At 42.9% G+C, this 24,432-nt stretch overlaps 1 protein-coding gene across 5 annotated transcripts in view; it reads right to left on the reverse strand.

Moving 5' to 3' along the window:
* The window catches only part of ATP13A2 (ATPase cation transporting 13A2), an 831,233-nt gene that overhangs the window by 128,969 nt on the left and 677,832 nt on the right, over positions 1-24,432 (reverse strand). For all 5 annotated transcript variants that reach the window (XM_086921931.1, XM_086921933.1, XM_086921932.1 and 2 more), the window contains 3 exons: positions 9,333-9,489; positions 8,625-8,745; positions 1,984-2,108 (listed from right to left, as the gene is read on the reverse strand). In XM_086921931.1, coding sequence (XP_086778057.1) covers positions 1,984-2,108; positions 8,625-8,745; positions 9,333-9,489 — 403 coding nt within the window. The remainder of the gene's footprint in view (positions 1-1,983; positions 2,109-8,624; positions 8,746-9,332; positions 9,490-24,432) is intronic.

Consider the following 24,432-nt stretch of genomic DNA (forward strand, 5'->3'; position numbering starts at 1 on the left):
CAACTGAGTTTCATATTCAAGTTATTAACTGAAATCAGGAAACCACAGGTGGACAAACTTAATCAGCAGGAGGCTCAAGGATCTGGAGACGAAGTAGCAGAAAGAAAAGGTGTGCAGCAAGTTGTACAAAGTCAGAGCCACCAGACAAGCACTTCACCAAAAAGAAAAAAGCCTTGAACTTCCCACAAAACTCACCAAAATTAAGAAAGAGGTTAGGTTTTTTAAAAATTATCCTGCAGAAGGGGCCATGCACTGTAGACTAATGTACTGCTTCATAAAAAAGGCTGAGAGGCACAATCCATTTTGAGACCCAAGGGAAGCAGCTGTTCTGCCTTTGTTGAGGTTAAATGAAATCTGTTCAACAAAGGTGATGACTTCAGAGGGCATGAGACTTACTCTTCCTCTTTCCATTTGGAGCACGGCTCTAACCTAACCAAGGTGCTCCCTTTAAGGTAAAGGCAGCCACCAATGCACTTAGATTAAGTTCAATTTGTGACATGTAGAGTAATAATGAATTCAAGTCACGTTTGTGGCATCTCGGGTGATGGCGTGGGCTACATTTGTAGCACAGAAACTTAGAGGAAGTTATTGAGGATACATATTATAAATTTGGGAAGACTCATAAGGTAGTGGCAAAGATATGTGCTTTCCCTCTGTAATAACATCCTAGATTTGCCATGTTCTGTTTAGAGTGTGTGGTCCTGAGGCCCAAACCCACCTTCCTACCCTTTCTTCTTCTTGCCCTACCTCCCTCCTTATTTTGCCCCCTCTTACTCGATCTTTTCCTCTCTCAATTATCACACATTAAAAAAGCATGGGGTTCACTGCGGACACCTTCCTACTCTTTCTCCCTTCTGCCCTCCCTCCCTCCTTATTTTGCCCCCTCTTACTCGATCCTTTCCTTTGTCAATTATCACACCTTAAAAAAGCATTGGGTTCGCTGGAGAGCCAGCATGGCCATGTTACTTCCTTAAAAAAGGGGTAAGGGGTCCTTAGGGGAATAGCACCACAATTTTCCCCTTGGAACATGGATTAGACGTGAGGGCTATAAATGAGACTGACTTGTTTTTGTTAAGGTTTACTGAGAAGTTTAATACCTGTGTTTGACCACTAAGTCTTCAGATTGCCTGACGTGGTTGGCATCAATGTGTCAATTTTTTGTAATGACACTAGTTAGTTTATATTTTTGTTACTGCTCTTCCTTGAGCTCTGTGTAGCGCAGGCGGTGAACTTAATAGTGGGCATGTTTATGGCAGTTTCTGAACTGCAGTATTCTTATATGCCCTTTCTCCAATTTGGAAACTGAATCACAATTCCCTTTCAGGTGATGATTCAATGGCTTTGAAGTCGCTGAGATAGTGGGTATCGCAGGCACATGCTGGGATGAAGGTATACACTCAAGCTCTGGATTGAAAAATACAAGGAAATAGTTGGATATAGCAAGTTCTGGGCATGACAATATATTATTCTGGTCTACTGCCATAGTGCCAAGTAATCCCCTTAGTTTCTGGAAAATCATAAAAAAGTTCTTCCAATTTCTCTAATTAGGAAGGTTTTGGACTGTGTTGCTATGGTTCAAAAGACTGAAAAATAAAACTTGAACCTAGTGCTGAAGTGATGTCTGGGGGGGTTCTAGTTTATGTCTGAAGGCTCTATGATTACACACATGCCCCCAACTCCAGGGCAACAGAGATGTTGTTCTAAGTGCTTCTAAGTGGGCCAACCACAAGATATCAAACAATGCCTAGTACGTGACTCCCTAACAGATTAATAGGACAAACATTTCACAAGAAGCAGAATCAATACAAATAAAAAAGTGTTTAAAGTGCTTCTTAATTAACGTATTATATTAAGAATATGTACAGACCATGTGAAGGAGTTTTATTTTAGTTTCAAATTGTTTATAGACCTGGTGAGATGTTAAACTATGGGTCACTTAAAAATGCAACAGAGAGTGAATTACTTTGAGGTCCATTTATTTACCTGTCACCATCACTGTTCGGATGTTTGCATTACGCAGGAGGTGTATAACAGGGGTGGTCTCTGGTTTCAGCACGTTCCTCATTATAAGAAAACCTAGGAATCTCAGCCCACTCTCCACAGCGTCCCTGTGATACAAGATCAGCAAAATCCAAGCAGGAGTACACATGTGATGTCAGAGAAATATAAATGATACATACAAGTACAGACACACAGAGCCTCAAATTCAGTCACAAAAAATGCAAAAACAAAACCACACAACATTAACATAATGCTTGGAAAAGCTGTAATGCCTGGCCTGGGCCATATTTGTCTGAATCTGCAACTTCACTGGATAATTTTCCAACATGAGAAAGTTTGGATAATACACCTCATCCCAGGATATGAGGAGGTTGGCTCTGGTTACAGAAGAATTATAGTCAAGGGGTGCAGGACTTTTTACCTGCACCACTTTGGAGAGACTATTTACAGGCCTCGCTAGGTAAAAGCATATTCAGTCCCAGACGTTTTTGTACCTTGCTTATTGTCATGTAAGGAGGAAGGTGTGTTTTAAAATAAATGAAATATTTTGCATTTTGTATAGAACAACAATATTCCATGTAACAGGAGTCACAGAAATTACAGGTAAGTAACTGTATTCAGAGCATATCGTTTGAAAGGGCACCACAATGCATTATCAATGTATATATCAGTAAGTGCCATGCCCTCTTTTAAAGATCATTTATTGTTGGATCATTTGAGGCAAAAAATTGGCTTACAAGGATGTTGCCTATTTATATTCTCAACTGGAAAAGAAGAGAGAAAGAGGAACTTACTTAACTCCCATCCACCCACCACCTAGAAACTCCTCAAGTAGTTGGCACAGTCATTTGTCTTCCCAGCCAGGAAGATATATTAGATAGCAGGATCCAATAGGACATTACTATAGTGGGAATGCTTAGGCAAAAGGGATATATGTATGCATATGGGCAGTAAAATTGACTGGGCTTATACTACACATTTACCTTTATGGACCACAATTTCTCCATGAGCATTCTCTGCATGCATTAATTGATTGGACTCTCGGTCTAGGGCGGACGGGTGTTCTCTTTGGCATGTTCTATGAAATCCTGAAGGATTGCATCCCAGTATGTTGCCAAGAGTTGTTTTCTCAGGCCTTGTTTCTTTCCTGATGGAATGCTATGCTCTCCGCCTGCACTCACCTAGTGACTTCAGCCCTTCAGCCCTCCATAGTTTGACTCACGAGGTATGGGGGACTTCCATCTCGTTGCCACCCTTCGTTTGGCTAATGAAAAATCTATAAATCTTGTTTTGACTTTTTTGTTTTTAGGGCAAGGATATAAACCCAGGATACACTTGTGTGCAGTGGAGACATCGATTGGCTCTGTGGCTTGAGAAATGTCATGATATAGTATGTCCCAGAATGTACGCTTCTCACTACAAGCCCGGAACATGTGAACCATGTTGGCCAGTGACATGCATCTGTAGCTGACAGATGTATGAGGTGCAACATCTAAGGGGGGGGTTAAATATGCTTAGTGCTATATAAGAAATTAAATTCATTTGCTGCAGGCATTCTTGGAGACCTTGCAGAGATACTCTGAGGCAATGAGACCATTAATTATCTGCCAAATGAGTTGTCCCATTTATTTCTAAGTTGTATGAGGGCAAAGAAGGGATCTCATTGATTTGCCTTGTACTGCCATATGAACAGGATCCTTCCATGCCCTATGGTGTGTAATGTATGTAGAAGGGGGTTAGTGGCAGGTTTTAGACTTCTAATATCCCACTGTGTGGTCAGTGCTTGCCTAATAGCGCCATAGATCAAAAAGGCTCCCCCATGCGAGGCGTGCTGTTCTTGTAGCTCCGAGATGCTCAGAGGGACTCAGCCTAAAAATAGATCCCTCAAGTCTAGTATGCCCAGCCGCCTCCCTGACCGCTAATGCACTACTTGCAAGAATACGGTTTCCAACGGCAGCGCCGTGAGTTATGCACTGGGAAATAATAGCGCCGGGTTATGGTGTGGGGGAATCCCTGTGGCAAGCAACCTAGGGCCGTGTTAATAAGGAGCAAATGGTGACTACGACTGGTAGCACTAGGCAATACTAGGCCATGAAGATGCCCCTCTTACAGCTGTGCAAACATGTATCCGGTTTCCCATTCATGATGGGCAGCTAACCAACGTGCTACCCACTGGAGTTGTGCTGGTAGGTAATATTGGGAAAAATGTGGTGCTCTTATTTTGAAATCCTGTGGTTGGGAGCTGGACCTTGGACAATGTTATTCTTCTGCTTCCTTTCCCTCATATCAAGTCCACTAGAAGAGTGTCCAGTTCACAGAACTTTCGAGGGCGGACAAGAATCGGGAGACTAGTTAAAAAAATAATAATAAAGAAGGCTGAGAAACATCATCATTTTCAACAGGGCTATGGATAGGTGGGGAACCAGAATGAGTTCTGTGAACTCAACAATCTAATAGCCTTAGCCAGGATGCCGTCATGAAGGTCCACCTGTTTGTTGTCTATTTGAATAACCAGGTATTAGAAAATGTGGGTGCCCTTAATAAGATACAAACACCCATATGAACTTCTCCTTTGTCAGATTATCAATGAAGGGAAAGGCAAGGCCTTTATTATAATTAATTTATATCCCAGACAGTCAGTCAATTCCCTTTACTTTAGCGGTCAGAGGGGTTAGATTATCATGAATGCCTCGAAGATGGATAATTATGTTGCCTGCAATCAGTAAATGACAAGTGTCTGGTCTTTTATAGGTATACCTCAGTTATGGCTACACTCCCCTATCTTGGTCGCCAACGGTTCAAGGGGCAGAGCAAATAGTAAAGTTGATAAGGCGAACCCCTGCCAAATGACCCTGGCCACTGGGGAGGGGCTTGATATATGCTGTCCAGTTTTGACTCCTGCCATGGGGTTAGAGTAAAGCTGTAGGATTCAGCCTAAAGGTTGCAGGCTAAATCCAAAGCACTGTAGGACCCAATACGTATAATCCCAGTTTAGCATTTCAGAGGACTATTCCAGGTCAAGAGACCAAAATGCCGATTGGGGCCACCTCCGAAGGCACCTCCTCCATGGTCGATTGGAGACGTCTAATGTTAAAGGAGGTACTACAGCATGGGATGAAGCCATTCTGGTCTGAGTGAACCAGGTCTAGCAGGAGGGGCAGAATGCACTCCGCTATTGTTTTACTATCGATTCTTAAGTATGTTGTGAAGAGGGAAATTGGGTTGTGTGACAGAGGCACACAAGGCAGAACCACGCATGCCTCTACGTCGTCCTAACCACGAATACGTCTAAACCACGGATGCCTTTACCATGCAATTTCGTGGTAAGATCATGATTGGTAAGGGGATATACGTGGTAAAGATTACCTCTACTCTGACCCCCGCTACTCACTACCCGCCCTAAACCCTAAAATCCTATCACCCTCCCTCGTCCCCCGCCTTGAAGCCTAAAACCTGTCCTGCCCTGCCCTTAAAACTACCCGTTCCCGCCCGACGCCTAACACCCTGCCCCCTAACAAAAACGACTACGACCCCCTAAAAACTCTCCAGAACCCCGCCCCAGCAACTACCCCGACTCCCTCTCCCTGCCTTAGGCACTAAAACCCTGCCCCTTCCAAAAAACTACCCCTACTCCACCACCCTGAGCACTAAAACCAACCCCACCTCTAAAAACTCTCCCCAAATTCCAGGCCAGCCCTTAAAACTACCCTGAACCCCCTCCCCCTCCCCCTGCCCTGAGCTTTATAACTTTGTCCCATCCAAAATCTACCCCTCCCCCCGCCCTAAGCCTTATAACTTTGTCCCATCCAAAATCTACCCTGACCCCCACCCCTAAAAACTACCGCCAAAACCAGTCCCCAGCCCGACTTACCTGTCTGTTCCTGGTGCTTAGTAGTCCGACTCTTCCTCGTATTCTTCCTGCACATCTGAACACTAGACGCTACCTGCCTTAACCATGCATATGCGTGGTTAAGGCAGATGCGTGGTGCAGACATGCGTGGTACAGACATGCGTGGTTCATGCACATGTGGTTCAGGCATGCACGGCTCAGCCTGCGCTGTAAAGGCTGTTTCCCAGGAAATCGTCTTGTATGATGAGAGGTGAGCAAGATACTGACCAGGTTTCAGTATCCAACCAGGGCTTCACCCATGGAGTGTGAAGGGGTCCCCAGATCCTTGGCCTTGATGGTGATCTGTCCCGGGGTATTTCGAATGTCACTGTGGACCGCACTGGAAAGGGGTTCTTTCCATCATGTAGGCTGCATTCTTGATGGCAGACCAGGAGTAGAAGGCCCCGGGAAGAGAAGAGCAAGAGACATGAGGGGTGCGATGGAAGGAACTCGGCCGGTGACATCAACGGAGGTCACCATGTTCGAAGCAGAAGGAAGATTGTTCACGCAAATCGGGGTGGAAGGACCTAGAGGTACCAATGATGGGACAGCACACGGCGTCAACACAGTGCTCACAGGATAAACATCCAAACCAGTTGACGGAAAGAAACAATCTAACAATGGATCCATGTGCATTACCAATAATAGATAGAGTTACCATAACTGGTGACTTGAAAACATCTTCAGAGTAAAACAAGTTGCACACTTTCAAGCCCAACACCAGATGGCAGGAGGGTGTGCAGCATGTGTATCTACAGCTACACATCATACAAAAATTACTCTGGGGACATATTGCAGCCACAGAATGTACTAGCATTTCTAATTTTCTTCTTGAGTCGTTATTGAATCCACCTGGGTGCTACAGACGTGGCTTCAAACTGGTGGATGGTGACCACTTCCTAGTGGATTCTGTCTCATTTATCGCCCAAGGAGGGTGATACCGAAGCCGGAATGTACACAACTGGACCAAAAGCGGAATTATCATCGATAGAGGCCCCCTTGGCATGAGCTTACACTCCCCCACACAGGGCTCAACAATTTCTCCAAAGTACAAGGGCACACCACTTATGTGGGTGGGCCTAATGGGCCCAACAGGAGTGGACCACAATTATAATTATTCAAAGACTACATTGATACCACTTTCACTTCACATGGTCGCTGTTGTGACCCGCACAAGTGGGGTACTGGTTTTATTGATAGATGGTTGGGAATGCATGATGGCTTGACTTCTGTCGATCTGCAGAAATTCTGGAACTTTCCCCTTATAGAATGGCGAGACATGATTGTGCTTTTTGTGAACATTTCATGGATAGGAAAAACAGTGGGCAGCATCATGTACTCCTTCCACTATTTCCTTTTTAAAATGTATGGGGCCATCAGGTTACCCTGGGTGCCAATAGACCTTTTGAGGAAATACCACAGCTACCCATCCCGACAATCAATATAATTTAAAATAAGAAGCTAGACATGTTAATGCAGTGTTTGTGGTTCTTATCTATCCTAAGCAACTGGTACACCCAGACAAGTGGGGTACACCTTCTTTTGGGGGGAGAAGTGTGGGAATGCAGGTTAGTAAAACATTTCTCATTCGTTTTTGAATTTCTACATTTTTGTTTGCCAATTGTAAGTCAGTGTGCACAAAAATGTTTTTGAAAACAATCCCCCAGAGTAAGGTGATCTAAAATTTGGAGTGCTACAAAATATCCCATATCCCTAAACAGAGATTCATACCTATTTATTAATCATAAATGTTTTCCATCTTAAGTGCAGTATGTGTTGATTCACGAATTAAATGTATTGTAAGCCACTGCTTTGTTAACAGAACTGGGTATCATAGGCTTTCTGGCACCTGGCAAAAACTGTGCATACCTTGAACTGGAAGAGTGAGATGGACATTACAGTACGTAGCTTTTGTAGATCAGTTCTCAATGAAAACCCTTACAAATTAAAACCCTTTTCTGTCATACTTATTTTCACCATTATTTTATTTCAAATCTTGAATGGTAAACACAAATTACCTATTTCACAATCTTGCCTAGTTTTCAGAATTTTTTAGTTTTCTAGATTCAACCAGGCATGAGGTTGTCACCACTTACCCCACCCAAGTTAGGAGTACGTAGGTCCCTACTTCTCTTATCAAATGACTAATTTCTCTATGATTGACCATCAAATGTCTGCCTTGTGCCACTTTAGTAGTCACTCACTCACATCTCTTATGATGTCAATGCTAACTCACAGGTTTTCTTTTAAAGAAATAAATCCCACTCACTAATGGGTAAGTCTGGGTTCCCTGCCCAATCGTTCCTTGTGATATCAGAGTACACTTCTTGTTTGTATCTCATATCTATGCCTGCTCTCTACTTGTTTTTTGTTAATTTTATTTTTTATATAGTTGCAAGTTCCTAATTGTTTCTTATATCACTGTCAATTCCTTGGTTGTCTCTGGTTTAAGTTGTGCTTGACAGCTTTTCGCCTGTGGAGCCCATGATGTCCCTTTGGCCCTCAATGTTCAATCCCAGCTGGCCCCTTCTGACATCAGTATCCATATTCTGTCTCTTGTGGAGTCTGCCTTACCCACCGCTGGTCTCTATTATGCCTCCTATCTACTGGTCCTTTGTAACACTACCAATGCCCACTTGAATATTGAAAAAATATATTGGTTCTGAATTCTAAGAAAACCTAAGCATGACTGAGATAAAGAGCTACATAAGCCATGTTCAAGCGCTATTGGTACCTGCTAAGCTGTTGCGCCTCTTCAAAGGTTATGTTTGTGCTCAATGGCTTGTACGCAAAGCCCAAGACACGGAATCCATCCTTTGTGTAGTGTCGTAGCATCTCAGAGAAGTCAGCGGGAACTGAAGGGGAAACATATGAATCAGAAAAGCACAGCACTCTGCCTGCATCTGTTTCACCTTCAAGCCTGTAGCATTCATGCAAATTACATCCAGCTCCTACAATGACATCTACAGAAATTATTTTTGGGGGGCAGGGGGGAAGTGGCACACAAGGTACAACAGGTAAAAATGTACATATCTATTTAGGAGTATAAAGATAATCATACATATTAAACATCTTGCATTTATTAAACTAAACTTACAGTTAGATTTCACTTGATGTCCATGGCTGAGAATACGTGTTTACCTCATCAAGCACAGCAAACAAATGTTTAATGGTGGGCAGGTCACTTTGGTAACTATTTTAAGATCCGAATGCCACACCTACAAATGCTCCACCACTGTACTTTTCAGAGATAATGTAAAAGCAGGTAGGGCATTAAAGGACACCTTGTGAAGAAAGAATAACATTCTTTGCGGTAGAATACAGAGATTTAATTTACCAAAAGCCATGGGGATGGTGCAGTGAGTGAACCAGAAGGATTGTAGCTGGGACACAGGAATACCCCTGACTGCCTCTGGCAACGCCATGAGTCACTAAGCATTACCTGTCTCACTGCTGCAGAGGCTGGCCACCAATTCAGGAGCTCCCTTCATGTAGACATCAGTGCCGGTGCCACTAGCGCAACGGACCACAACACTCATCCGCTGCAAGGCAGAGGAGAATGGGAAGCGACGTAGAACCCCAATCTGGATTGTATGCCCCTGAGGTATGGAGGTAAGTAAAGAAAATAGTAATAATGAGTTAAACGCTTTCATGGGGTTGGACAATATAGAGAAGCAGCTATAAGACATCTGGTTGTTACTGGCCAGTATAAAATCACAAGCCGAACCGTGGTATCTGCCACACTGTCTGCTATGAAATTGTTTCATTTGTATGGTGCAGTTAGTTAGTTATGTCTGAATAAACTACGCAAATCTTTCCTACTCAATCCTACCACCAGTGAGACCTACCGGATTGTTTGGAAATCTGATTCACTGTCAGTCAGTCCATGCCTGATGGTGACAGGAGAGATAAAGGAGGTATCTAGAAAGAGGAAATCATAGGAAAGAGGCACTGAGCAAGCAGGTCAATCAGGGGAACGATAATGCATTGCGTGTTGTCAACGTTAATCATCAGGCTGATGGGTTTGGAAGGATGAAGGAGAGACAAGAATGCATCAGAATGGGTAATGAGGGAGCAGGAGGCTGAAGCATGTAGAAATTGTGAATGGACGATCATGCAAGGAACCAGTCTTGCAGTTAAAATTGATGGTAGACTGATAAGGGAGATACTGGGGATGCCAGAGAGCTCAGGTTACACGGGAGAATTGCTGATCCACTACTGTTTGCAGTCATGCCTTGTAGGTTGCCTCCCCAATTGAAACTGTAAGAAACCAGCATACACCTAAAGAGGAAGGTAGTACTAGGGGGTACTAACATTTCCACACATGCTTTCTTTGAGGAAGACGCATCTTGGTGCCATTCCACTGGTCTAGCCTAAGATGGCTTGGTGTGATATTAAAGAGCCAAAAACCTCACACTAGTTTATGGCTCTGACAAAGAGCTTGTGCTAAAGGTCCAATCAGCGTTTGGGAGATTAAACGAACGCATCCTGTGTGGAAGACTGTTTAGGACGAGTTCAATGGCATGTTCACTCCAGGATTTCTGGGGCAAAAGGAAAATGTTACTTACCATGTAATCACCTGTTAGAATCCTGTATGTTTGTAATTTGTTTTTCTTGAAAGACGTTTTGTATCACAATACTCGTTGTGACTCTTGCCTTAGTCAACTATGCACTAGGACAAAGACTTCAACTCAGATTCTTTTCCACTTAGCAGAAGAGAAGTGTAAGTGGAGAGTAATTGAAAAAGGCCAGTGTATTGTGAGTTATAATTTGAACAGAAGATACAAAATATCTCTAATCATGTTAGAATCCACTGATGCCCCAAGTGCTTCGACCCCCACATGGTAGGGGCCTCTAGTAAGAGGTACTTGTAGTGAGATGTAACATTGGAGGCTGGTGGTGTGCCTGAGCAAGTGTTTGTGGGAACCATGGTGCACCATAGACAGTCTGGACTAGGCAATGGAAATCTGGTCAGGGTCTGCTCTATATTTCATAGGCGCTCTGGTGGCCATCTTGAATTGTGTGTCAGTCTGGGTGTGGTCCCTCTATTAACAGGGACATGCCCTGCCAAACACTGCTTCTCAGTGCAGTTAGCTGAAGGAGAAACAGCAGCATCTAGAGGCTCCCAAGCAGAAGCTTGACTAGGATAAAGATTGGTGCTAGGAAAAAGATAGAGACAAGTAAGTGTACCATTAGTTTGAAGGATGGGTAGCCTCCCTATTTGAACAAGACATAAGAAACTCTGAGGGATCACATGGGGTAAAATCTCGGGTACGGAGGGGCACGTTGGCCACAAGACTTGCGCTGATTTGCTTTGGGCGCTCATTACTCTGGAATATCCATGTTTAATTTCAGTGTGGTCTTTGGTACATGCTTTGAGCTGTGTTCAGAAAGTAGTCTCCAAATCTTGCGCAAAATCAACAGAAGTGCCTTCAAGTCTTCAGGGCTCAAAAGCCAAAGAACTTAAGACCAAAGTTTGGAACACTGTAAAGTAGTGACAGTAGATGACTTTCCCCATCAGAGGATGAGAGAGGAGATTAAGTGCAAGAATAAGTACTGAACACTTAAGGAAGAATTTTGATGTTAATACCTGTCAATTTGTTCATTTCCAAAGATTATTCCATAAAACATACAAACATAAAGGCCATACAATTATTGCAATTACATAAGCTGAAAAGTGAAACATTTTTATCAATAAGATCAATCAGTTATTAGAATCATCATAAAACATTTGTTAAAACTTCCTAGTCTAAAAACCTGTACAGCTTAGAACAAACTACATCTTGTGCATGGAAAGAGTAGGGGTCAGATATCGTGGCTGAAATGCTTATTATAATGTCACAGTTGTTTTAACAATACACTGCTTGTCTTAGTTCCTGGGTTCCCGCAAGGCAAGGGCTTTCATGGCAAATTGCAGTTTTATCTAGGTTAAAATTAAGTTAAAAGCACCAACAAGTTAAAATGTAAGACCATTCCCTTTCCTTATTATGGCGACTGAGAATAGATAGCTGCTTACTGCAAAAACTATGTAAGTGGACGTGTTGTTCCTCAAAATTCTTAGCACCTCCAGATACCTTTGTACACCAAGATATTTGCATAGTGGTCGTACCTACTTCCCTCTTGGTTTTTTATATGCTTGACAGAAGAACATTACATAGTGTAATGTTTCGTTCTGTAGCTTGGGACATAAGGTGCATGTGGATGTACTACCGATCCTCCCACTTGCAACCAGCGAGGCCATAAACAATCCTAGTTCAAGTGTGTCATCGCGGAATTTTAAGTAAAGTGATTTTGCTATTGCTAAGTGGTAGGTCGAGAAAGACCTCATAGCTTGGAGTATCCTTGATGGAGAAAAATTGTTGTGTCAGCCTGCCATGAGTAAAGGAGCTGTGGAGGTTTGCCTGGATGAACTCCCAGTAGCAGGCTTTCACTTGTAGTTTGGATGTGTCTGCCAGCGAATCAGGGTCTGCCCAGAAGTGACCGAGGTCCAACTTGTCAAGCCAATAACGGATATATTCAAACCATGTAAGACGGATATCTAGAGTCAAGAGTTCCTTTACTGCCTTCCGATATGGGATCAGCTCCTCGGTCATCCATAGTTTTACCCAATATAATAAGGATCTGAGTCTAGCTAGGTCTCCCACTCTTTTTAAAGCAACATCTAAAAACACAGGGATTAGGGGAGTGCTAATAGGGAGGTGGAGTAGCGAACGTACAAACTTGTTTTCACTAGTTGTAAGAAGATCTGACTTCACATGGCCCCATATAGAGCAGCGGATCCGCCTTTAACTTAAACAGATCGCGGGGAGGACTGCCCTCGAGGTTGTCCCCAGAAATCTCCAATAAATCACTGAAGCTTGGTGCTGGACCACTCCCCTGTGCTTTTCAATATGGGGTATCCATGATAGCTTGCTATCAGACATTTTTCCCAGATATTCAAATCTATGCATACGTTCCAAGGTTTCATTTTCCAGGGTTAAGGGTTGCTTGAATACCTTATGGGGTCAAACTGCCATAAACTTTGATTTGGAAATATTTATTTCAAGGCCCTTAGATAAGCAATAGGCATTGCAGTTGGCCAGGAGCAATCAGAGGCCAATGGGAGTCTGGGATATTCGGAGGGTATCGTCTGCAAAGAGCAGTGTGGGAACCACAACCCAATTTAGTTTTGGTGCATCTGTATTCCCTTTTGATAGTGCGCCTACCACATCGTTGACATAAAGGGAGAATAGGATGGGGGCTAGGACACACCCTTGCCTCACACCACTACAGATTGAAATCTTGTCAGATAATTGCCCCTGGTCCCAGCGAACTTGAGCATAGTTGTTCTGATGGAGATTTGCTATTTGCCCAAATAGTGTCTCGGGTATTCCCATGTCCTTTAAGTAGGACCACAACAGCCCTGTAGGAACACAATCTAAGGCTGCTCTGAGATCAACAAATGCAGTCTAAATATGTTCTTCTCTAAGTTTGGTGTATTTTCAAAGGATAAGCAACAGCCTTAAGACTTGGTCAATGGCATTGACTTTCGGTCTAAACCCTGCTTGGTATAGGATCATAATTTCCCTACCCTGGATTCACTCATTAAGCTTATCGAGTAATTGCCTGACATACACGTTCTGGCCAGTATCCAGGATGCTAATAGGCCTATAGTTCGTGGAAAGACCCTAATATCCCTTTTTAAAGAAGGGAATAATTTCTGCTCCTTTCCATATGTCGGGTATAGGGATTCCCTCCATTACAGCATTAGGCAAACAGTTTAAGTCTGGGGCCCATATAGACAGATCGTGGCTGTATAGATCACCTGGGATTTTATCTTGACCGTGAGCTCTGCCCTGTTTGATTAAGGATATTGCGCTTCTAGTGTCCTCAATGGCAAATGGGGTTCAAGAGGGATGTCCTGTGGAGGGACATAGAGATAAGGTGGTATGTCAATAGGTGGAGATTCATACAGACAGGTGAAGTGTTCTACCCATATGTGAGGGTTCAGAGGACAATCTATCTGAGGGTTCAAGAACCTGCTCCCATTAGCAATTATGTTCCAAAAAAGTGCATCGTCCCCCATTTTGGTACTAAATCAGCCCAGCATGTATCCTCCCAGGCTCTCTTCCCCAATTTTGATTGTTTTCTTATACGTTCGGACCTCCAGTAGGTTTCTGTTTTATAGACCGTTATCAATGCTTTTTTTTCGTCATGCATCCTTTTGTGTACCACAGATTACTTTCCTCACAATGGAACCTGACTGGGGTTTTTGTTGGGAGAGGTTTAGTCAAGATGTTTTTCAGGGATATCGTGGAATTATGGATTCTAGTAATTAGGGACTGGGGGGGGGGGGGGGGGGAGTTTTTGAGAAAATGGCAGAAGAGTTTACCATGAAGAGAGTAGTGGTCCCTCTCGTCTCTATCATCAATGTGAAAGTCTATCAAACTTTCAAACATTGTAACTTTAATTAGGATGTAGCCTGGTTTGGCTAGGTATCGACGTTTCCTAATGGTGAGGGTTCCCTGTTTGTCGAAGGGAGACCTTCCTTTACATGCTCTCAGCCCATTTGTTACGGTAAATTGGACTATTTGCATTGCTGCCACTGTTGCGTGCTTATCTAGGTTCCTGATCGATACTGTGACCTTATGCCCCTATTCGGCTATAAAGCCCTTTATTCCCTATATTGGCATAACCGTTCAAGTACGATTTTCTGAAAAGTCATCTCTGGCCTCACACGAACAGAGCCACATTCCAGCATGACCCTCTGCTACTTCCTTTGCGACCAATTAGTGCAATGACAGAGCAGCAGTCACTATCTGATATTCCTAGATAACACTCCGAGTTCTTCAACAAGATAAAAACTTAGCAAACCTGGAAATCCCCGCTTGCTATGTTTTGATTAGTAATGGAACTCTAATGAGCAACTGATAACTGTCACTTCCTAGTGACATCTTTAATTGACGTCTTATGTCCAGCAAACTTGCGTCAAACCCGGCACCTGTCAGGTATAAATATTACCAACGTTGCCTTAAGCAATGAGCGAACCTGTTGCTGATGCCAGCTGCCTGCATGACCCCGTGTTGGTAAAAACTAGCACTCTGTCGCTGCAGCCTGCTATCCTGTGGTGGTGAAGCTGCTGATTACCATTATCGCCGCTACAGCGCGAACTATGGTTCAGTACGCTTGAGGAGCCGTGCAGCCGTCCTCTGCGAAGACATCCAGCCCAGCTGCCCGCGGACGCTGTCACCCCTCCTTCCTCGACGCGCTGAAGAGAGAAGCCGCTGCCTTTCTCGTGCAGAGAAATCCAGTCCCGGCGCTTCCGGTTTACCCTCGCGGGTGACTGGGATATCGAGAGAGACCCCTGAAGGAGATACCAATCCTCCATCATTCTATTCAGAGGTATGGTGTTGACTAAACCCTTAGACGAGAATTCTTGAAACAAACCTTGGCAAAACCAACTTAACTTAAGCTACTTACTTACTCCCCTTCTCACGTGTTAGGCTTAGGTCAGGCACACTGGGGTAGGCTTAGTTAGAAGCACCAGTTGAGTATGTTAGCCTAATGTATATATGACTGTATATATGTTTTATTACTTTTAAACCATTGTATGGCTAAGAAACCATATCAATGCTTTTACAGTTCTATTTCGCAATACTTATCTTACTGTACGTACTTTTTATAATAACAGTTATTGCAATTGTGGCAATACATTTCTCTTGTACGAGAAGAAAGACTGTTCAATAAATGTTAACCCTTTATTGATACACGCCCGTCTCTCTATTCTCTACATACCGTGAAAGTAAACTGCACTAGACTGACTGAGTGAAATCTGTGTCTATTGTTTCACACGACCCTAGAGATCGACTCTTGATCTGAGGAGCAAAGTTGTCATGTTGCACGGTTGTTGGAAAGCTGAATCCCTTCTTGTCTGTGCCAAGGAAGCTGATCACTTCCTATGCAGAGAAGAAAGTTTCCAGTGACCTCTGAGCTAGTTGGTAACACAACCCAATTAAGTTTAGCATAGTCAGTGGAGGCCTGGAATATCCGCAGTTCCACGTCGATACTACTGTTTATGTTATTCCAATGCGCAGGGCCTAGTGGGAAACTAGGAACTACACTACATGGCGCCCTAACGTTTGGTAAGGCGATAAACTAACGCAAGACTTGTAGAGTAACTCAGTCGTGCATATTTCACACCCCTTTCTCCCGTAAATACTCCAATAGACGTCTGGAGTGGGTGAAAGGTTAAAATCCGCCCGACCTTAGTAGGAAGAGATTCCTATGTAAAGCTCTGGTTTATTCAACGTTGAAGGATACAGTGTTCCAAAATATTGTGCATCTAATCTTTGTCTCCTTGGAGACCTACTCTGCAAACTTCGCATTTTTACAATGCCAGAAAACGGAGCCCCTGGGGCCGCAGTAGATGCGACTCAGCAAGGTCCCGAATACACAGACCCGGGTGCTATTATCATCCCGGTCCAGTTAAGAAGATCTATAACTTTAAAACTTATAGAAAACGGACTGCCACCTCAAGGTGGTACAGTAATTTTCGTGATAGAGGCTCACGAGTATCGGCAGACAGAGGTATTCTATTCATGGATAAACTTTCCAGCGGTAAACGCTATAACACAAGAGTTTCACTATTACAAAATAGAGGAACCTCCGGATGAGTACGCCCCTTTCGAGGAGGTTGAAATTCCACTTAAATTTCAAGAGCACCTGCTCTGGTTTAATGGCGCCCTAAAACACAATAATCACATAACTAGGCTCGGTCCACTAGGTAGACCAGGAGCCACGTGGCCGGTTCTAGCCAGCTACACACCACATCCTGACATTGCAAAAATGTCTAGAGAAGAGCTGTTAGCACAGCTAAACACATTAATAAAAATACATAGGCAATTAGTCCAATATGTAATACGGACTGCAACAGTCCAGCCAGCTGTTAATACACCACAGCTGACCCCTCATCAGGGGAACACAAATAAAATTACACCACAGAACATACAGTCATGTCTTGGTAAAACACCCGTAGAACGGGAACAAATTCCTTTCTGGTTAGCCCAGAAAATCACTCAAATAGAGGCAGTATTTCCTGATACTACCCCTATTGAGAAACACAGAATCTTGACCATCTGCCTTCCTATGGGAATCGCACCACACGTGGAGGACTGCGACACTTGGGGTACAGTCTTTGCTTCCATTTACACAAAAACACACGGTGTTCCGTCTATGGCGGTAATACCAGAAGTGCTAAAACAGATTCAAAATGAATTCGGTCCAGAACCCGCTTTAAATCTAGGTATGAAATTACTGAAAGATTTCAAGCAGGTCACGGCTATATTATTAGCCAACATAAAAGGAGAAGCAGCATCTGTGGCGATCCGCCAGAAGTTGAGGGAAACAGATATAAAAGATCCTGTTGAGCTTGCAAAAATCATAGAAAAATGCTATGAAGAATTAGGTAGAGACAGCTTGGGTGGGAAACCGGTAAAACCCCAACTGCTCGAAAATCCTGAAAAATTGTTTATTAAAAATAATTCAAACACTCCTAAAAAGAGCTGGGATGGAAATAAACAATCCACTCCCAAGGAAAAAGTTTTCCAGTCCAGAGGAAGGTCTCCTCGACGGAGGGAAAGAACTCCGACTCGAGAACGCCAGTCTCCCCAGCGGGAGCCCTCTGAGAAAAGATATAACCTTAGAAATAGGGATAATCTAAAAAAACCTGATAGATATCAAAGTATTGATACACGTCCCTCTCGATCTTTTCCACAGAATTCGGAAAGAAGAGGACGGTCAGACCCAGGAGAGCACACCAAGTCCAAAGACAAGGAACCTGCTCAAAATAAGAAATCTCAATTTCAGAAAAAGAAGGTAGCCAGTATTAGAGTAATCAACCATGCCGAGAATACTGAGGACACAGTTGAAAAACGGGGAGTGGGCATTGACAATGTTGGACAGTGCAGCAGAAATCAGTATAGCGCGCAAGATCTTGATGAGTCATCTGGAGACAGTGGACACGAATGAATTCATTCAGGTTGAAACTGCCGACGCCAGACTTAGCGAGCCCCATAAAATATACGAAATAACATTGCGTATAGAGGGTGATAAGACTAGGAAAATTAGGGGTCTATTTTGGGATAAGCTCTCAAAAGGCTATGATATTCTGTTAGCTGAAAAAGATTGGCCCCCAGAGTTTGTCAGGGAGTGCCCTCGTGGCGAAGAAGTGATTATGCCTGCCTTCTCGAATCACATACCGATTCACAAAAAATACACATATGCAAGGAAATGGGCAGTAGCCCAGGCACCTGCATTGTATAAAAATCATGTAGGATGGGATGAGGACTCACCGCCTCACAAAATCCAATTAAAAAGTGAACCAACTGCCCAACGGCAGTATCCCATAAAGCAAGAAGCTAAAAAACAAGTCAGGGAGATCTTAGATCAACTTGAATACCAGGGGGTGATTGAAACATGCACCTCTCAAATGAACAATCCTTTGTTTCCTGTCTCCAAGCCAGACAATTCATATCGTCTAGTTTTGGACTACAGACACCTTAATACATGTTGCAAAACTTTTGCAGTACAAAACTCGCATAGTGCAGCCCTAATGAATAACATAGTTAGGAAAAAATACAAAACGACATTAGACATTTCTAATGGTTTCTTTTGTCAAAACATTGCACCAGAAAGCAGATACTTGACCGCTTTCTCCGCATTTGGGTCACAGAAAAAATTCTGTCGACTCCCACAGGGGTTCAAGAACAGCCCAGGACTATTCTCAGCTAGGGTAACAGAGTTACTACAAATCTATGATGATGAAGCATTGTCTTACGTAGATGATATTTATCTCACAGACGACGACTTGGATACTCACTTGAAAAGAGTGAACACCATTATACTTGGGTTCGCAGCAGAGGGTTACAAATTCAACTTTAAAAAGTCCCGAATTGCCCATCTGACAGTACTGTTCTTAGGGTACGAATTATCAAGTGAAGGGAAAAGCCTAGCGGACAACTTCTTAGAGAAGTGCGCTGTACTCCAAGCTCCAAAAACGCTGAAGAATTTACAATCCATACTAGGTTTTCTGAATTTCGGAAGAACTTACATCCTAAATTACGCAGAGAGGGTTAAACCTCTCTACGAACTAATAAAACCTGATTTAAAACAAATCAATTGGACTCAAAAACACACAGAAATTTTGAGATCACTGCAAACAGACATGTTAGCAAAAACAAAATTAGATACACGTGACAACACGATCGATCTTGTAATCCGAGTCATCCCAGGAAGATGCGGATTCACGTACCTAACCTCTAATGAGGGAGAAAAGGTACCAATTTCAATTAAATCTCACTTGTACACACAAGCAGAAAAAGCATTCAGTCGCACAGAAAGAACTGTGAACGCAGTGCAAATCGCATTAGCAAATGAACGAGAACTAGCACACGGCAAACGGATTAATATCCTTACAGCGGAATCCGCCTTCGAGGCGCTATTCAGCCCAGTAAACCTGCCTACAGTGTCACTGGACCCGAAATGGATACAGTGCATAGATTCTCTTGGAGCGGAAGACATGAAATACTATTTCGCCCCGCAATACAAAGAACTGAATGATTTAGAATATGAAGAAGAATATCCTCTGCCAATCGAAATCCTGCCTCTCCCACAATACGCCTGTATAATCTATACAGATAGCTTTGTACAGCATTTTAATGTAGAGAGTAAATCCTACAATGCAGCATGTGCGATCATTAAAGGTCGTTGGCTGTGCGGTAAATTCAGACCGAAAGTAACAAAAACTGAATCTGTAAGAAACTGTTCGGTTCAAAGAACTGAAATCAGATCTTTAAAGATGGCGCTCGAAAATGCAGAACGTGAATTCCCGACACTTATAGTGTGCGATTCTCATTTTTGCGTCAACTCTTACAACAATAAACTGCAGAGTTGGATCGAAAACGACTACAAAGATGACACAGGTGCCACAATAAAGCATAAATTGCTCTGGAACGAGGTAGCTCTTTTACACAAAGAACTACAAAAGACTCACGTGATTCACGCACAGAGTCTTCAACGTGATGGCGTTCACGTTGCAGGGAATTCATTGGCTAATACAGCCACAGCGGAAGCAACTAACCCGGCTTCCGTAGCCACAAAAAAGCGTACAGATAAGTACATAGACGGGGAAACCATGCTGGCAGTAAAAACGACCGTAAAAGGCGACTGCGCAGCACTACCCGTAAACTATCCACTCAATTATGCATACATAATCGATGCAAACTCCGTTCCTTTTGCTCGAATCCCTGGAGTGGGGGATAGAGTAATTCCAAACATGAACAGGAGAATATTTTTAATAGCAGACGCACACATGGGTTTGGGTCTAAGGCACAGAGAGATCAAGGAATCACTGACTGAATTACAATCAGTATTCTGGTGGCCGGGAATGAGTGTAGAACACCAAATATATGCAAACAACTGTGAAAACTGTAATAGGGATCGCAGTAAGGAACCTTGCTACCGGCTACCAATCAGAAAGAGCGTAACGCTACCTACACCCAACCCTGCGTCCTATTAATAGTTAAGACGAAAAGCACTTAAAAAATGAGGCCCCCAGCGCTCGGCTGACGCTAGAAAGGTTATAAAAGATTTGCGAGTCCATATCGGCATATACGCAATTACCACGTTCCATTCTGACCAGGGTCCTGCTTTCAGCTCTCGAGCTTATGGGGGGCCATGGCTAGCATGGGAATTGGGTTGTGGTATTCTTGTCCGTCGCACAAGTGTGATAGAAAGAAAAAACCGGGACATAAAGCAATCTATAACAGCAAAGGTATTAGGTTCAGGCGCTGGGTGGGTCAAACATTTAATAAGTGTCCAGACTAGTCTTAACAACATGCCAAGAAATTCTCTAAAAGGTTTCAGCCCATACGAACTATTGTTCGGAATTAGAATGAACGTTCAGGACCTCGATAGTCAGATGTCAGTGGTACAAGCAGAAACAAAGCAGTTTGAAGTAAAAGACCGTTTGGCTGTTTTACAGGAACTGAATGAAACAAGAAAATCATTAAGCAACATAAAGTTAAAGCAACAGCCAAATACCACTGACGAGGCACCACCCGCAACAGCCCCAGCAAGGCCTGTCTGGATTCCAAAGATTGGGGATCTAGTCAGAGAAAAGATCGCAGTTAAGAAGGAATTTGGGCCTTCTTACAGAAAAGCAGTACCTGTCTTAGCAGTCACCGGAACAAGATCAGTTGTGCTACCGCCCCTTGCTGGTAAAAAGGAGAACAGAGTCGTGTCTATCCATCTGGTAAAACCACAAGCATGTGGCCTATAATCAACAGTAGGCCCAGTGGACTCCCAAGAAACAACAGAATACCCAAACTTGCAACAATCCAAGAGGTTCAAACTGAAAGACTAATCACATTCGATCAGCCTGCAGTGCACAATGAAGGACTATGCAATAATGCCATGGAACTCGTGCCTCTTGAAACACAGATTGAAACAGTTCGTCAAGAAACAACACCAGTCTACACTAATGTGGCATCAGAAAGTGCTACCGAGAGACAGATTGAAAGAACAATCCCATCAATTGACAGAACTGCCTCTGGTTATTGCATCAACTTCGACAACTTCTCTGAAGATTTAAACGACCCCGAAGTGATGCCAGAAACAAAAAAATCTTTTTAAGAAAAAGCAACGGAACTCTTTCATCAACTGAAGGAAATCTACCTAATTTCCCCTTGGCTAGAGTTCTGGTTTGGTCTAGGTGTATTTTTCCTCCTGCTTTGGCTCATCATGGTACTGTGTTTGGGAAAATTCATTGAAGGAAAATATATTACAATGGACACAGCAAGTCAGAACATCAACCTAGTCCTGAAACCACACAGATCATCCCACGTGAAGAAAAGAGAACTGTCAACAGTAAATGTCACAGCAATTCCAATACCTGGTGGGGTAGTATGGGAGAAAACAGACTATGAGATCTATGGTCCGGTCGAAATCCTGAAGTATCCTCATCAACTAAAGGTTTCCTTAAGTGACTTTGTGACACCAAATACATTCTCTGATGATTGGGACTTTAACAGTATTAATGACATGATGTCTGATTTAGTAATGTCAGCTAGATTCACAGATCATGATTATTTACAAGGTTCATCTAGTTATGAGCAGTTATTCTGTTACACCCATTATGGGGATCATTACTTGCATAAATCTGCACAGCCTAGAAATGTTTTTATGTATAATCAATGGGAACATTGTGCTACACCACCTAAAAGCAGTTCTAAAGCATTTTTTGAGAAATTCAAATACTTCTCAGGGTTTAACACCAGTAATGCAGAAACGTTTTATTACAAACTGTTAGATAAAACAGGAATGAAAACAATGCTGACAAATTCTAAATTGATATATTCAGAAGCATTTTATGACAAAATGATGACATTTGGTTTTGATTATTGGAAAAATAATATTGAAACGAAAACAATTTGGGGTACAAAAGATTGGCAGGTGCAAGGCATAGAAGCACTGTTTAGAACCTGCATGATACCTGAACAAATGTTATTTTTAAATGACACAGTACACCAAACATCTTGTCTTGGCCTAGCTAAGAACAAAGACCTTAAAACACTGTCTTTTCCAAAGCCAATACCAGAAAATGCAACAGCTGATATTGAGTTAGACGTGTCACAAATTTTACATTTCAACAGAACACATCCTGATTGGAAAAAGTGGTTAATCTGGCCTACAGACACAAATAGCTGTCAAGATAGGTTCCTGAATAAAACACAGGGTTTAAAAATGACCAGATTAGACCCTAGATATTCCCAGAGACAACATCCAGGGATTATAACAACATACAGTGTAGGGAAACTCTGCCTAGAATGGCTAACTACGTCCACACTGGCTGAAATTAAGCAACACTTGTCTTTATTAAAAGATGGTGCTGATTTGCGCGATTTCATTCTTGGACCACGCAAACAGCGTCAAAAGCGTTTCATAGCGACCAGTATCTATGCTGCTTACAACGAGGCTTGGAAAGTAAAGCAAATTGAAACTGCTGAAAAAATACGAGAAATTGATCGTATTAATTTGGAGAAATCACTTTCTGTGGTAGACAATGGGTTAATGACTCTGTCTTCCAGAATATATTCTTTGGACAATATTGTATCCTCTGCCTTTGATGTGATAGACAGAGATTTGCTAATGTTGCAACATGGCCAGTCTCAATTACGTTCTATTATAGAATTAGGCTGGACGCTGCAAAATCTTCGTTCAGGCTATGTGCCTTGGCGTTTAATCAACACAACGTCATTATTTTCCATCTTTAACCTTACTGATAAACAGATCAGTTTGGCACAGAAAGGAGCAGACTATACAATCTTGAGCATCGAGAAACTCGAGAGATTACCATTGACAATGTCAGAGAGCCCTGTCATTGAATGGATAATACACGGAATTATCACAATTCCGATAACAACTTTCCGATTTCATAAATGCCTTGAGTACATACCTGCTGGCCAATATGAACAATTGGGTAAGGGATATGTTAAATCCGAATGGAAATTACCATACACTCATTCTTGCTATAGTGACAGCGACAAAAATGTATTTCTTAGTGGTGACAACTGTAAACACTCACTAAGCGGTATACTTTTGTGTCAGGGTATTAATTTACACGGAGCATGTGATGGAAATTCAAACAACCTCTCATGCCACCAGCTAGTCACACCTGCAACTCAGATAGAGCCCTTCTTTATGCAACTCGCAAACGGGAGTTACATTCTTAGAACGGATCACAGATGTTGTGGCCTGACGCCAGGGAAAAGTTATCTAATACAAGTAACGTCCATGGTCAAATGTTGTATGCAAGCATTGTTTCCGAGCGGGCCTCCAGACATAGTGACTCCCATCTGGCCTCGTCTGAATCTCTATTCTATACGAATTGATACATTAAGCAAAATGAAATCTGTACTTTTACAGACAACAGTGCCTATAACGTCATCTAAAGAGACGTATGATCTTCTAGTCGCAAGGACGGCTACTGAAGTCCATGACCTTTTATCAACAAATTGCCCCGTGCATTTCGTAGAAATGTTCAGCCAACTCCTTAACATGTCTAGTGCAACAAGCATCCCAGGCATATTTAAGACAGTCTTTACGGGACTGCTGACACCCTTCCAGGCAATTTTGGGAATCTTTCCTAATTTTGTGCACTCCATCTTTGGCGGCATACCACTATTTTTGGAACTCATCGCAGGGATTCTATTTTTGACCATCCTGCTACGTTATGGCAAGCCTCGGCTCAGACATAGCTCCCATGGGAATGGAAGAGACAATCCTAGCAATGCGCTACAGGGACAGGATAACTAACGTCCTCGGATTGGCCAGGCTAAGAGATCTAAACATGACCTGGTTCCTTTCATTCAGACCGATATGGCAAAATTGCATTTTACCTGTGCTACGGTGTATGCTTTGCGGCGATGAATACGTGTTGGACATCTGTCTTTCACTTCCATCAGCAGTACCAATGGACGTCGATACTTTGCTCAGTCCAATAACGG

Source organism: Lissotriton vulgaris, chromosome 5 (genome assembly GCF_964263255.1).
Source record: "Lissotriton vulgaris chromosome 5, aLisVul1.2, whole genome shotgun sequence".
Classification (NCBI taxonomy): domain Eukaryota; kingdom Metazoa; phylum Chordata; class Amphibia; order Caudata; family Salamandridae; genus Lissotriton; species Lissotriton vulgaris.